Below are 14,549 nucleotides of genomic sequence, written 5' to 3'. Positions count from 1 at the left end.
GTTAGTGTTTCATTATTCTTGCAATTGGAAAAATTTTGGTCTTCATCCTTTAGAACAGCAGTTTGCATCCATTTTCAGAAATTTGAAACGAAATCTTTTCGAGCCCAAGCCCCATTGGTTTATCGCTTCGATTTTCGGTGATTCTCTCTTCCGTTTCTATATGGATTTTGGCAGGAAAGGCTAGTTTAGAGAGACCCATTTGGGATTGGGTTTGATGTTGAAAGGTGTATTTATCAAAGTGGACCTGTAAGTGTTTTTTTCACTGTTTGTGGGACTATTTCAAAGCTTAACCCCCTTTGGGATTTTTTTTTGTTAATGTATGTGTGTAGATACTAGATATATTGATGTTTGAAGGTTTTGTGCAGTGACCAGGAAAGTGACAAGAGTTTTTGGTGGTCTCTTTGGATAGAATGGGTTCAGAATTGACTGCTTGCTACTTGCAAAGCTTCAGACTTTAGGAGACCTTTTGGGTAAACATTTTTCATCATGAAGTATACAATTTTTCTTTATCTTTATCTCATCGGCTCAGGGTTTGAATTTTGCATTGAGTTTCGTGTTCATTTGAATCATATTGCTTGGAATTGTTAAGTTTGTGTCACATCTATATATGGTAGTTTGGCCCAACAGGCTATTGATTCTTGATGATCTTTTCATTATACATATGCATGAGGAGAAATGAGGTGCATGTAGAAACAAGTACCTATCGACATTCAAGGTCTATAAGATCACAGGAGAATATTGGAGAAAACAAGTTCATAGTTGTATGTATATATATATATATATATGTATATATATATATATATATATATATATGGAAATAAAACCATTGAGGATATTCTTATTAACTTTTATGTAATAAGTGGCTTCCAGCCTCCTTAGATTGGTTTTGGAGTTGTTTTGTTTTACTCTGTGACTAATATCTGGAAACTTTTCTTACTTCAAAAATATCAGTTTGTAAGGTGACATTTGCAACTAAATCTAACATATGTAAAGGAAGGAGCAAAATGGACATATCTGTTGATAAATCTGATAAATAAGATTGTGCGCACAATTGTTCTTACATAGCTGCTAAGTAAGAAAATTGAATATATCATGAGCTTTCTTACTTTATCTACTGTATATCATAGTTTAATGCATAGCAGATAAAAAGATAATTCCTATGCATCTTACTAAATTGATTCTTTTTTCTTTTTTTTTTTTGTAGGGGAACGTGACTAATGCTTCGATTTCGCAACCAAAAGGGTTTGGAACATCTAACCAGTGAAGGGAGACAAATGATGCCAAGGACAACACAATAGGCAGCCTAAATAGTTGCATTTTGTAATACAGTGGGTTCTCGATCGCAGTGTTTAGTTGTGGTTATATTTAGCTGTAGTAGATTTGTAAGTACCAATAACGTGAAGTGGTGGTATATGGACATGCAATGTTGGGGTTCTTCTTACAATCATCCAATGGATCACTTGATGAGTTTCCGTTCATAAGTCTTGCTAATGAGTGGAGAGTGGTTTGCCAAATAGAGCCCAAATTGCTGACATTTTAGGGCATGCTAATAAAGCGGATGGGTTTGGATTTTAGGTTCAGAAAGCAAGAAACTTTTATTTAGGATGATTTAGAGGGCATCACAAGCTTGACAATGAACCTCCCTTTTAATGCTTTTGTATTTGTCATGGCAATTTGAGTGCTATTCTTGAACATATTTCATGCCAAGGTTAGGAATTAGCAACATTTGTTTTATAGTCAAAATTGTGATATGGAAATCTTATGTTGATGCCTTTCCTAATTCTCTCAATCTCTGCATATATATATTAATTTCGAATGAATATAGGGAGCATGCACAACTGAGTAAGTTTATTTGGTATTTATTCTAAACAGTCCACAATTTCCTCCTCAACTACTTCAATTCTTATCTCAGCCTTTCTCTTTGTTTCCTCCATGAGCTTTTCTTCCTCTTTTTCCATATCAACTTCTCATAAGCATTGCAAAGCAAGCATAGGTTGCCAAGAGTGGCCTAGAAGGGACTGAAACAGCAAACACGACAGCTGAAACAGCCAATAATGGTGTGGATGAAACTACAATATCCGTGATCAAATCTTCCATCCTAGTATTACCATGTTCAAGATCCGACTCACCTTCCTACCATCAGCTTCAGATGAGTACTCTTCAATCTTCCACTCCTCTCACTTGGGCCTTCCATCCTATAGCATGGCCTTAGATTCAGTTGGCAATGAATGAGAATTAAAGTTTTTTTGATCAGGACTTGTGGGTGATGGGAAATTTAAGCGAGTATTGGCACCAATATTCACAGCCTGTTATTGTACTAAATATTTCAGACTGTACGTGCATGGGTGCAACAAAAAATTCCTTCTTTGCTTGTTCATTTTTGCTTCCCATATCTTTGGCAAATGACGGGTGGAGTGAAACAGGGGAGAAGACATGTTGGCTGAGCCCTTTCCCAATTTTGTGGGATATAAACCAAAATTATGGTAAATCTGTTAATAGAATTCTATATGTGATTCTCAATGTATTATGCCTAGATATATATGTTTACAACTTAGAAGATTGAATATGTTCAAAATCTCCACTATTCTATCTATGATTCTGGAAGTTCACTAGGCCTTTTAGATTCGATTGTGTAATTTGGTAGATCCCATTTTTATGTTAGAGTAAAAAGTTAGGTAGGATTAGGTTTGCACCTGTAAGTTTAATGTGGTTTTTAGTCTCCCCTCATTATACTTCCATAAAAAATGTCTCTTCCCCTGCGTTGCTCAGCTTGAACAGCAATTGGACCAACTCCCTATTACAGACTTTGGCAAGATCTATGAAATGAGCCGGTGAATCCAAACATGGATGATTATGAAGGACTCAGGTTTGGATTGTGCATCGTAGCCTGCCAAGCTCATAGAAATTCAAAAAGTGCAGGACAGTAATAAGCTTTTCTACTTTTCAATATGTTGTGTTGGGAAACAGAGAGTAGTGGATTGATCAGAACCAGCATTTAATCCGCCCACCTTTGCTTCTCTCCTACTACATTCTTTTTTCTTTTTTCTTTTTTTCGTGTTTTTTTTTCCTCTCTCTATTTTGAGAAGTTAAATCTATCAAAATTTAAGTAATTCGACTTAATAAGTCTATATTCACTGACGGAGATGAGAGAAATTCATTATCAAAAGATGAAGTATAAAAGAGTAGAGAGAAAACCACTTAAATCTCAAAGCCCCAAATCCCAATAACTCAAATATCACTTTGACACAGAAGAGAAAAATATACAAAAAGAATATCTTCTCTAATTCTCTAAACCTTGAACAGCATCAAAAACATCATAAAACGACAAGAGATTTGCTTAAGGCTATTTTTGTCCAAAGAGCTATGCGTATTCTGTTTTTCCCAAATTCACGAACTAGCCAAGTAGGTTCTTTATAGGAGCTCAACGTCGGTTTATCATAGGAACAAAAAAACCAATACCAAAAGGAAAAGAATAAAGGCTGGCACCACTTAACTTCACTTGGGAAATCAAGTCATATTGCAACACAATGTAGTTATATAAATTCTATAATTTTGCTAAAATTTTTGTTGTGTTTTCTGTTCTTAAAACAATAATATGAACAAAACATTCAAAACACAAAACTTTTAAAAACACAAATAATTTTTACTTTAATGTCATATTAGAACACTTTTTTAAACTAAAAAATAAAATAAAATAAAATAGAAAACCTCGAAATACAAAACATGTGTACCCATATTTTCGAATGAGTTTTCATACTTATAATGCTGACGTGATAACTCCAACTAAGTATTGGATCAACCATTGTTAAAAAAATAAAAAATAAAAACCAAAGGTTGGTTAAAACTACCACGCTAGCATTATAAAATGAGAAATGATATTTAGTAAATTCTTATACGACTACCATACAACGATAGCATTATTGAATTAGGTCCTTGATATGGTGTTTGCACTGCAAAGTGGGAATTTTTGTTTATAATTAAAATTGAAGTATTTGCATATTCCTACAATGAATTTCCAAGGGAAATTTTTACCAAATGTTCTTCAATGTTCTGTCTCTTGGGTTAAGAATATAATGCTTTTCGGTTCAAATGAATTGGAGAGGAGCCGATTCTTTATAGTTGAGTGACATTTTTGTCATTTTACATTTTGACAAAAATATCTCTCAATTATAAAGAACCGGCTCATCTCCGGTTCAAATATTAATTTTTTTGGGTTAATCCCTAATTGTGACAATAGTACTATAGTGGTTCATAAACACATCTACAGTATCTCCAGGAATACAAAACATATATATATTAAGAAAAAAAAATTATAAACATATAAATATTTTAGCTATACAATATTATACATATGTATTTAAAACTGGGGAGGGAGGCCATGCTCCATAGCCTCTGTAGTTGGGTACCTATAATGACATTGACAAAGAAATATTTTATATGGGTGATAGGGCCTTAGCAATTATTATGTTATAATGCTTGGACACACTTCATGTTAATCGGTTCAACAACTCCACCAAGGATGTCATGGTGATGCAGAATGAATAAAGAATATTAGTATTTAAACTTTAGAGTTAGTATTATTTTGTAATCGTTGTTAATATTTAATTTATATTTTAAGAGTCCATATTTAATAATGAGCTTGGCCAAAAAGTTAGTCACAGTAGGGTTAGAATTTAGTGTTTTAGTCTATTTAAGCATAAGTTTCAATTGCATTTGAGAGACGATGATTGAGAAATAAACCGTTATTTTGTTCTTTAAGACTTGTGATTGCTCTTTTATGTGGTGAGATTCCACATTCCTGGTGAGACGCCATATTTATCAAATTAGTGAGACACCAATCTTTTATATTTATTTTGTTCTTCATTCGTGCTGGGTCACATGATTTTCACATTGGTTAAATTTCTCCAATAAAAAGCATCTGAGTGAAACTAAACAAAGAAATGTTATACTTTCGAAAAACAATTAGGTCACAATGGTAAATTTAGAATTTTATAAAAATTTCAGGAGTATAAAGATCATTTGATCATATTTAACGCTGAAAATTGATGAAGACATTGCATAAAATTGAAAGTTCAAGAGGTGAAATTAATAATTTTTAAAATTTAAGCAGTCTTCTCAAAATGCATAGTAATATTTAACCATACCGAGTTAAATACATGTCATTCAAGTTTCCATCTTTTAAGGTTGATTACGTTGTCAGGTTTGGAAAACTTACATTTATAAATTTGGGTTTCTTTGTTGGTTTGCAATTATTGTTGAATTATTTAGTAATTTTAACTGAATAATAAATAATTATAATATTGTTTATTGATTATTAATGCATTAATAATCAAACACGCCTCTTAATTAATAATAAATAATGATAATATTGTTTATTAATATCATATGATATGATAGAAATCACGAACACGCCTCTTAATTTAATTTGCTAGTTTCTCTACGAGAACCCTAGAGAGGATTGGAAGATCAATTTTAGTTTCGTCATATTCTTGCCTTCATTAATATATGGATAGACTTCTTCCAACTTAATCTATAAAAATGACATGTGTGATTTTTTTTTTATTAATATGTGAAATGGACATAAGTCTTTAGAAAGATTAATTTCAAGTTTGTTCAAACTATTAAAAAAAATGTGCATCTCACATGTTCAAAGAAAACATGTCATTTTTATAAAGAAACAAATAATTTGAAAAGGACTGAAATTTCCTTTAAACTAGTCTAAAAAAAATTCTTCAAACCCTTTTTTTTTTTTTTTTTTAAGGAATTCCATATCAGTCTCATTCATGAAAATCATAAGCATAAAGCTCTTACAAGCAACCATAGAAATCATCTTCAAACTCATTTAAATTAGTGTCAAGTGTCTATAAATATTTAAAAGGCACATTAAATTTAGTCTAAATTAATAAATTAATATTAATGACGATAAGAATTTAATGTACTTTTTAAATATTTATATACATATTACCCTATTTTAAATAAATTGAAAAATATTTCATTCAAATTGATTTAGAGAAAATATCTGCCCATTTGTAAATGATATTTCTTTTTCACTTTTATCATTTAAATTTCTACAAAACATCTTTGAGATTTATCCTCCAAGTGGCTACGCCAGAGTTGATTTGGTTTAACTGTTTAAGTCTGCGACTTGGTCAACGTCAACATTAATAATGTCAAGTTGCCCTACAATTATTGAAGGAAAGTGGATGGTAATTGCAAACAGCTGGAAAAGATTGGCCTACAACCATTGAAGGAAAGTGGATGCATATTGCAGGCTTCCTTTTGCTTTTACTCGAAAAACTGATCATATATTCAGGAGACAGCCGACTCCTTTTAACTCACAAGAGCCAGCCTCCTTTTTCAGTCAAGTTTACAGCGAGCATTTCCGTATCCATGGCTGCTCAAATCCGTTGGAATTACGACGTCTTCTTAAGTTTCAGAGGTGAAGACACTCGCAAAACTTTCACCGATCACCTCTACACTGCCTTAGTGAATTCCGGAATTCACACCTTCCGAGATGATGATGAGCTTCCTAGAGGGGAGCGCATCTCTACCGAACTGCTCAAAGCTATTCAAGAATCAAAAGTTTCTATTGTGGTTTTTTCAAAAGGATATGCTTCTTCTAGTTGGTGTCTTGATGAGCTTGTGGAGATCGTACGCTGTAAGAATTCTATGGGTCAAACTCTTCTTCCCATATTTTATGACGTGAACCCATCCGATGTGCGAAAACAAACCGGAACTTTTGCCGAAGCATTTGCTTGGCATGCAGACCGGTTTCAAGCGGAGAGGGTGCACAAGTGGAGAACAGCTCTTACCGAAGCTGCAAACTATTCTGGCTGGGATCTCCAAAACGTTGCAAACGGGTATTATATATATTACTGTCTCTTGTGCTTTTTATGCAACCTTATTATTAATATTTTATTTTATTTTTTGTCTTTTATTTTTCTTTTAAATGTCAATCGAAAATTGATAAAAATTAAATTGAAGTTGAGCTAAACATAGATTGACAATTTAACTTTATATGACTACTAATCCACTTTTAACTTGGTTATAGAAAAAGTAATACGAGTTTTATAGTGATGGGCAACTTTGGATCTCAGATCAATTCTTTAAGTTATTTTGAAATTAAACTCAATTATTTTCATGGAAAAAGATCTTGAAACTCAAACATTTAGGGTGTGTTTGGCAAAGGACTTGAAAAAGAGAGTGGATTGGAACTGTACATAGTAGATTTGATTGATGTGAGAAAAAAAAGTAAGAACGTTTTGTATGAAAAAAATTTGTTTTGTAGAAATTTTTTTAAAATAATAATAAAAGATAATTGATGTGATGTAAAAAGTAAGAATATTGGAATTTATTTTGAGATGAATTTTTTTGGTCGGTGGGTCTGGTCCGGTTCAGTCCTTCTTAGTTTGTGATAAAATTAAATGGGTGGTAGGCAATGGAAATTCGATTTCCCTTTGCTTGGCATCCTGATTGATCCCTAGTCCATATGTTTGCCAACCTTTTTGTTTTCTGTCTGAAAAATAAATACATCAACAAGCAAGACAAAATGCCCCTCAAAATACAAAATACTTTTTAAATATCTATCTTCTTCTCTTGTTGTAGGAATATTTTGACAAATTAACAGGTGCTTAAACTTCACACTGGTACCATTTAACTTATTGTTTTTTTTAAAAAAAATTAGTAAGTTCAATAAAAATAAATTGTATATATAATATAATCATATATAGAAGGGTAATTCTTAGTTGCATTAATTCATTGATGGTTTTCCGTTCCATGCCCATTATATTGGCAGAGTAGATAATGATTTTATAGTAATGCTTTCTGTGAAACAATTAAGTTATGTTTGGTACATGAATATTTCTCTTAAATTTCAGTTCTTAATAAATATTATTCATTTATTTTTTTAATGAAATAGCTATTCTGCGTATGAAACATAGCCTTAGCGACTTTGCCATCCGAATGGCATTCTTAATAAATTTGATATATATTACTTTATTGTTTACCATGAAAATTAGTCCCAAATGACCGAAATAATAATATCCTTTTGACACCTATGACTCATATAATTTTCTTCATTTTCTTTTTTCGCGCTCATGTCGTTCTTTTGTTTTCTTTTAAATTATAATTATCAGGTACGAATCAAGGTTCATCCAGAGAATTGTTGAAGAAGTTTTGTGTAAATTGAACAATGGTTGCTTGGATATTGGCAAACATCCAATAAGTATAGGTTATCGTACTGAAAAGATAAAAGCTTTATTAAATCTTGGAAAAGGTGATGTTCACATTGTAGGCATCTATGGCATGGGTGGAATCGGAAAAACAACCTTAGCTAAAGCTGTTTATAACCAAATATATAATGGGTTTGAAGGAAGCAGTTGTCTTTTAAATATTAAAGAAATTTCAAAACAACCCAATGGTTTAGTTCAATTACAAGAACAACTTATTTCTGAAGTCTTAAAATCCAAGAACTTGAAGATTGCCAATGTTGAGAGAGGAATCAATTTGATTAAGGAAAGATTTCGTTGTAAAAGAGTGCTTGTTATTCTTGATGATGTGGATCACTTGAAACAACTCAATTCATTAGCTGGAATTGATAGAGGAAGCTCTGAATGGTTTGGTCCAGGAAGTAGAGTCATTTTAACAACTCGAGATGAACATTTGCTAACTGAACTTGGAGTACATGAAAAATATAAGGTTGAGGAATTGGATCATGAGGAATCTCTTCAACTTTTTAGTTGGCATGCCTTTGGGATGGCTCATCCAATACAAGATTACAAGGAGCTCTCAATTAGTGTAGTTAATTATGCGGGAGGGCTTCCATTAGCTCTTGAAACTTTGGGTTCCTATCTATCCGGAAGAAGCACCATAGAATGGAAAAATGCATTGGAAAAACTACAAATATATCCTCACCATCAGATTCAGAAAATACTTAGAATGAGCTTTGATTCACTAGATGATGATACTGTGAAGGACACATTCCTTGATATTGCGTGTTTCTTTGTTGGTATGGACAAAGATTATGCCATCAAAATACTTGATGGTTGTGATTTCTTTCCTGAAATTGGTATTAATATTCTCGTTCAAAGGTCTCTTGTCACTATCATTGGCAATGGGTTGTGGATGCATGATCTAATTCGAGATATGGGAAGGGAGATTGTTCGTGAAAGATCATCCTACGATCTAAAAAAACGTAGTAGATTGTGGTTTCATGATGATGCCTTATACGTGCTTAACAAACAAATGGTAAGAAGCATAATTAATCATTCATATATAAACACTTGAATACAAGAACACATAATATACTTGTTATTTAGGTATTCATGAGTTCTGTCATGTTTTTTTACTAATTAAGCATGCAATCACATTATTAGCACTTATAATCATGGCTACATCACATTAATGTTATCTTTTTCAAAAAAAAAAAAAAATGCAAAAATTTCTAGGCGTACGCATTTTGAGAATATGTGGTACTTATCCTATTGTCTATTTCTCCAGGGTTCAGAAGCAGTGGAGGGTCTCATTCTAAATCCATCTAAACTTGAAGATGTACATATTAAAGCTGAAGCATTTGCAAAGATGAAAAATTTAAGATTGCTACAAATCAATGGTGCAAATGTCACAAGATGCTATAGACATATTTTTGAAGGGTTAAGATGGCTTTGTTGGCATAGGTGTCCTTTGAAATTTCTCCCATCAAATTTTCATTTAGAGAACCTTGTTATCCTTGACATGCAAAATAGTAATGTCAAACAAGTCTGGAAGGAGATCAAAGTATAATAAATCTTACATTTCCTTTTATTTCTCCATTATTGTTGAATTTATAAGTCAAAACTTTCTTTCTTTCTCTTTTAACGATTTTGTTTTCGCAGATACTCAGCAGGTTGAAAGTCTTTAATCTCAAAAACTCCAAATTTCTCACCAAGACACCAAACTTCTCACAAGTCCCAAATCTGGAGATATTGATACTTGAAAGTTGCACAAGTTTGGTTAGGCTTCATGAGTCCATTGGAAATCTAGAAAGACTTGTTTTGCTGAATTTAAAAGGATGCCATAACTTAGGGAATCTTCCAAAAAGTACTTCTAACTTGAAATCTCTTCAAATTCTTGACTTGTCTGACTGCCCAAAAATTGATATGCTACCGGAGCAATTGGGGAATATGATGGCTTTAGAGGAATTGCATATAGACAGAACTGCTATTGGACAACTCCCTGCCTCCATTGTTCGTTTGGTGCATCTCAAATATTTGTCATTATCCGGATGTAAAGGACAATCTTCAAAATCTTGGCTATCGTGTTTCTCATCGTGGATATCTCGACAAAGCTCCAATCCCACACATTTGCTCCCAGCTTCCATTTCTGGACTATGCTCTTTGAGAAGGCTAGATCTCTACGACTGCAATCTGTCTGAAGATGGGTTGCCAATTGATTTTGGGTGTCTGTCTTCACTCGAGTATTTGGATATAGGAAGAAACAATTTCCTTAATCTACCTCATTTCATCGGCCGCCTTCCTAAATTAACTACATTGTGGTTGAGTGGGTGCGCGAGTCTTCAATCAATTTCAGAACTCCCCACAAGTTTAAGGAGTTTGACAGCAATGGACTGCACATCATTAGAAACACTCCCAAATCTGTCGAACCTGAAAAGTTCACGTGATCTTGACTTTGCTAACTGTCAGAAATTGGTTGAGATTCAGGGATTGGAGAGTTTGGAAATTACACCAGATATTTACATGGAAAATTGCAACAATCTAGCATATCATTTTAGGAGGAGTCTTCTTTCGCAGGTTTCTCTCTCTCACTGTATTTGTGTGCGTGCGTTTGTAGTTTTTATGTTCTGAACATTTTTTTTTTTTTTTTTTTTTGGAAACAGTTATTTTGGAAACAGCTTGACAAGTATGATGAGTCTCGAGTCATTATACTCCCTGGTAGTGAGGTTCCAAATTGGTTCAGTCATCAGGGAATTGGATGGTTTATGTTCTTTGAGTTACCTCCACTTTCAGAGGGTGAAATCCAGGGGCTGCTCTTTTGCGCTGTTTATGCAGCCAAGGACGAATCCAATCAGGAAGAATTCAGTGGGAGAAGCGTTGGTTTTCTTGAGTTGGAATTCACTAATAAAACTGGAGACATCAAATATCATTTTTGGCCATGGCCAACATTCTCTTTCTTCCCTAAAATCCGTGAAGATCATCTCTTTGTCAGATATATACCGCTAGGACATAATAAATATCTGATGGAACGTGGAGAGAAAGTGAAGGCCTCCCTCGGAAATGACGAACTCATTGAAGTGAAGAAGTGTGGAATTCATTTTCTATTTGATGACTCAAATGTAAGTTATGGGCATGGAAGAAGTGTGGTTCAATACGTCGATTTTGACCCTTCAAAAAAAAAAAAAATACGTCGACTTTGATACTGCTAGAGAAGGTATTATGGATATGGTTCATTCTCTGTCTAATTCTCCCTCTTGAGATCGTTACATTTAGCAGGTACTATTCATACATGTATATGAGTTTTTTAATATATCTCTCACTACATCTCTCTTTTCTCAAAATTTTTTATTACTATTTCTGTCTCTACATCTCTTTTTCCAAAAAAATTTCCTACTATTTTTCTCTCCCCATCTTTTTTCCCAAGAGTAGAAAAATAGCATTTTTAGGAAAAATATAATCCTTATAAAAAAAATAGTATTTAAATGATATAAATAAATAAAACATATAATCCGATGTATGATGTCTTTTAAAACTCATTAGGTAAACTAGATAAAATGAGTTTTAATTAGCTATTTTACATAAAAATATTCATAAACCATTGTGAGCAAGAAAAATGGATATATCATGAGCTTTCATACTGTATCTACTGTATATCATAGTTTAATGCATAGCAAATAAAAAGATAATTCCTATGCATGTTACTAAATTGATTATTATTATTATTAACTATTATTATTATTTTTTTAAGGGGAATGTGACTAATGCTTCGATTTCGCAACCAAATGAGTATGGAACATCTAACATAGAGGGGGCCAGTGAAGGGAGACAAATGATGCCAAGGGCCACACAATAAGCATCCTAAATAGTTGCATTTTGTAATATAGTGGTTAAATTTAGTTGTAGTAGATTTGTAAAGACCAATAATGTGAATTGGTGGTATTTTATTGGTCTTTATTTTGCTATTAAAGTATGTTGGTGGTATTTTGATAGAGAATAACAAAGGATTATTAAGGTGCATCTTTTTGCATGGATACAGATGGTTGACTCCTAAATACATTCAAAAATTCTCCTCACCCATTGTGAGAAACTGAATTATTATGTCACTTATTTATTTTTATGTTGCAGTTATCTCACATTGGTTGTAAAAGAGATTGGTGCTCAATTTATAAGTGTGAGGAAAAACCTCACATTTTGAGCTAATTTGTAGGGTTAAGAGAGGTTCAAGACCACCCAACACTAATATAAACTATTAAAGTGGGGGCTTTAATGCAAGAAATCCCACCATACCAACCATGAATTCTTTTGGCGTCAATGCCAAAGAAAAAATCTCCAGACCAAAACCTTACTAGGAATAGGGCAACCCCAATCACTACTTTCACCATCTAAAAAACCAACAAAGACTAGTTTGCCTTTGGAATCTTTGGAAAGATAAAATTGTGAGCATTTATCAATATTCTTGTGAAATACTCGGCTTTTCTTGAACAGCCTCCTCGAACAAAATTTACCATGCTCAATCATAAATTTCATCACCAATCATAATTTAACATATTAGTTGATTACAACAAACAAGGCTAAGCAATAGCAGTTACAAGGGGGGTCTTCCCAATTCTTGATCTGAATGGAAGACCAATTGAGAATGCTTCCAAACACTAGGTTAGAAGCTGTCCATCTAGCTAACAAATATGCTCGAACATTAGTACTTCTAGAAATTTTTCTATCTTTCCAGCTATGAAAAGAGAGCAAGAAAAAGTTGATATTAGAAATAATGGAAGCAAAGTTCCAATCCGTGAAGAGATCCAGCTTTTGAATGGCAAGAATAATGTTGATCGCATCTCCTTCTAGAATGAGAGAAACAGCTAAAAGAGCTACTTGAGCCTCACCTATGGCAACATCTGTGGAAGAGAGGCGCTTAGTAACTGCCTCGATGATATTACCATTGGAATCGTTAAGGACCATAGTAGCAATAGCAAAATCAGACTTCATTGCAACATCAAAGTTGGCTTTGACTATTCCCAGGAGAGGAGGACTCCAAAGAGAAGATGACTTAGCTTCAGCCCAAGCGAGATTATGATGCTTCACAAGCAGCAAAATATGCTTAAGAGACTTCGCTAAAACTGGTTGAACCTCATTGTGTACCAATTGATTTCTCACATGCCAAATGTGGTTAATAGTGATGGCTGCAAGGAGCTGGAATTGTCAAATCTCATGAATTGGAATAGCCAATTTCTGATGAGGATAAAGGGTAGCAGATATCCACTCAGGCATAGGAAGATTGCTGAAGGATTCAAAGGTGAGAAGCCAAGAGGAGCTATTCCACAATAATCTAGCAAAAGAACAATCAAGAAAAATATGAGAAATAATTTCTTGAGCATCTTTACAAAAGGGACAGACCTAGGCAGCTTGATCCTCAGGAGTAATAAAATGAGCAATATTAGCTCTAACAGGCAATAAGTTCCAAGAAATCTTCCAAAGTAGATGCTTCAATTTGTGTTGAAGCTTGAGGCCCCAAATGCAATTCCAAATTTCAGGAGAAAAGGGAGAAGTTCTACTGTGGGAATTAAGAGAAACAACTTCATGAGCTGACTTAACTAAAAATTGCCGAGAGACAGCAGGAGTCCAAATCCATCTATCATTATCCACCAGGTGTGGAATATGGATTTTTTGAATCTGAATAACAAAATCTATATACAAAAGATCATGCAACAATGAGACATTCCGGCTTCTGTTGATAGGATTAATCAGCTCATCTACATGGTGACTAGGAAACCCAACCAAATTCGAATTGGGGTTAGGTTTGAAAGAAGAACAAGTAGGGACCCGAGAAGAGGTCCAAATGTAAAATGTGTTGTCATGTTGACCATTGGAAATGGCTAAGCAAGCCCCTTTCTCTACCACGACTCTAGCTTTCGACAAGCCTTTCCACATCCATGAGGAAATGGGATTGAAAGTAGTGTTCAAAAAACTCAGAGCCTTCCTTAAAGTATTTACCTCTAAGTACAGTCACCCAAAGCAGAGGTTGCTTAGCAGTTAATTTCCAGCCCAATCGAGCAAGCAAAGATTGATTCATGAAATCCATGGATCTAATTCCAAGTCCTCCCAAAGACTTGGGCTTACAAATGTTATCCCAAGCTAAAAAGGTGAGATTATGGCTCTTATTTTGTCGGAAGCCCCACCAAAATTTCCTCAAAATAGCATGCAACTCCATGCAGAAACCTTTGGGTAGCGAAAATATGGACATAATATATGAAGGTATGGAATTGGCTACAAACTTGATGAGGGTGGTCCTCACAGCCTAAGAAAGGAGTTTAGCTCTCCAACCGGAAACTTTGGTCAAAATTT

The 14,549-nt window shown here is 33.8% G+C and overlaps 1 protein-coding gene across 3 annotated transcripts; it reads left to right on the top strand.

Annotated features, from left to right (window-relative positions):
* The first annotated feature begins 6,277 nt into the window (after window positions 1–6,277).
* LOC132167510 (disease resistance protein RUN1-like) lies at window positions 6,278–12,302 on the top strand. 3 transcript variants are annotated; one of them, XR_009438687.1, is made up of 6 exons: window positions 6,278–6,860; window positions 8,136–9,246; window positions 9,499–9,774; window positions 9,873–10,787; window positions 10,874–11,486; window positions 11,959–12,044. XR_009438687.1 is itself a non-coding variant. In XM_059578505.1 (6 exons), exons 1-6 carry the CDS (start codon window positions 6,391–6,393, stop codon window positions 12,061–12,063), a joined length of 3,333 nt encoding a protein of 1,110 aa, XP_059434488.1. In that variant the 5' UTR covers window positions 6,278–6,390; the 3' UTR covers window positions 12,064–12,302. The 3 variants fall into 3 exon arrangements, 2 of the variants coding, with proteins under 2 accessions (XP_059434488.1, XP_059434489.1); XM_059578505.1 differs by having other exon boundaries at window positions 10,874–11,329; window positions 11,959–12,302; XM_059578506.1 differs by having other exon boundaries at window positions 10,874–11,424; window positions 11,959–12,040.
* Window positions 12,303–14,549: the final 2,247 nt, after the last annotated feature.

This window comes from Corylus avellana, chromosome ca1 (assembly GCF_901000735.1).
Source record: "Corylus avellana chromosome ca1, CavTom2PMs-1.0".
In the NCBI taxonomy this organism is placed as follows: Eukaryota; Viridiplantae; Streptophyta; class Magnoliopsida; order Fagales; family Betulaceae; genus Corylus; species Corylus avellana.
The sequence above is the reverse complement of the archived record's forward strand: the minus strand, read 5'-3'. Positions and strand labels throughout refer to the sequence as shown.

Coding starts and splice junctions, on each gene's coding strand:
- LOC132167510 (XM_059578505.1), top strand. CDS start 6,391: ATGGCTGCTCAAATCCGTTGGAATTACGACGTCTTCTTAAGTTTCAGA. Junction 6,861..8,135: donor CTCCAAAACGTTGCAAACGG/GTATTATATATA, acceptor TATAATTATCAG/GTACGAATCAAGGTTCATCC. Junction 10,788..10,873: donor GGAGGAGTCTTCTTTCGCAG/GTTTCTCTCTCT, acceptor TTTTGGAAACAG/TTATTTTGGAAACAGCTTGA.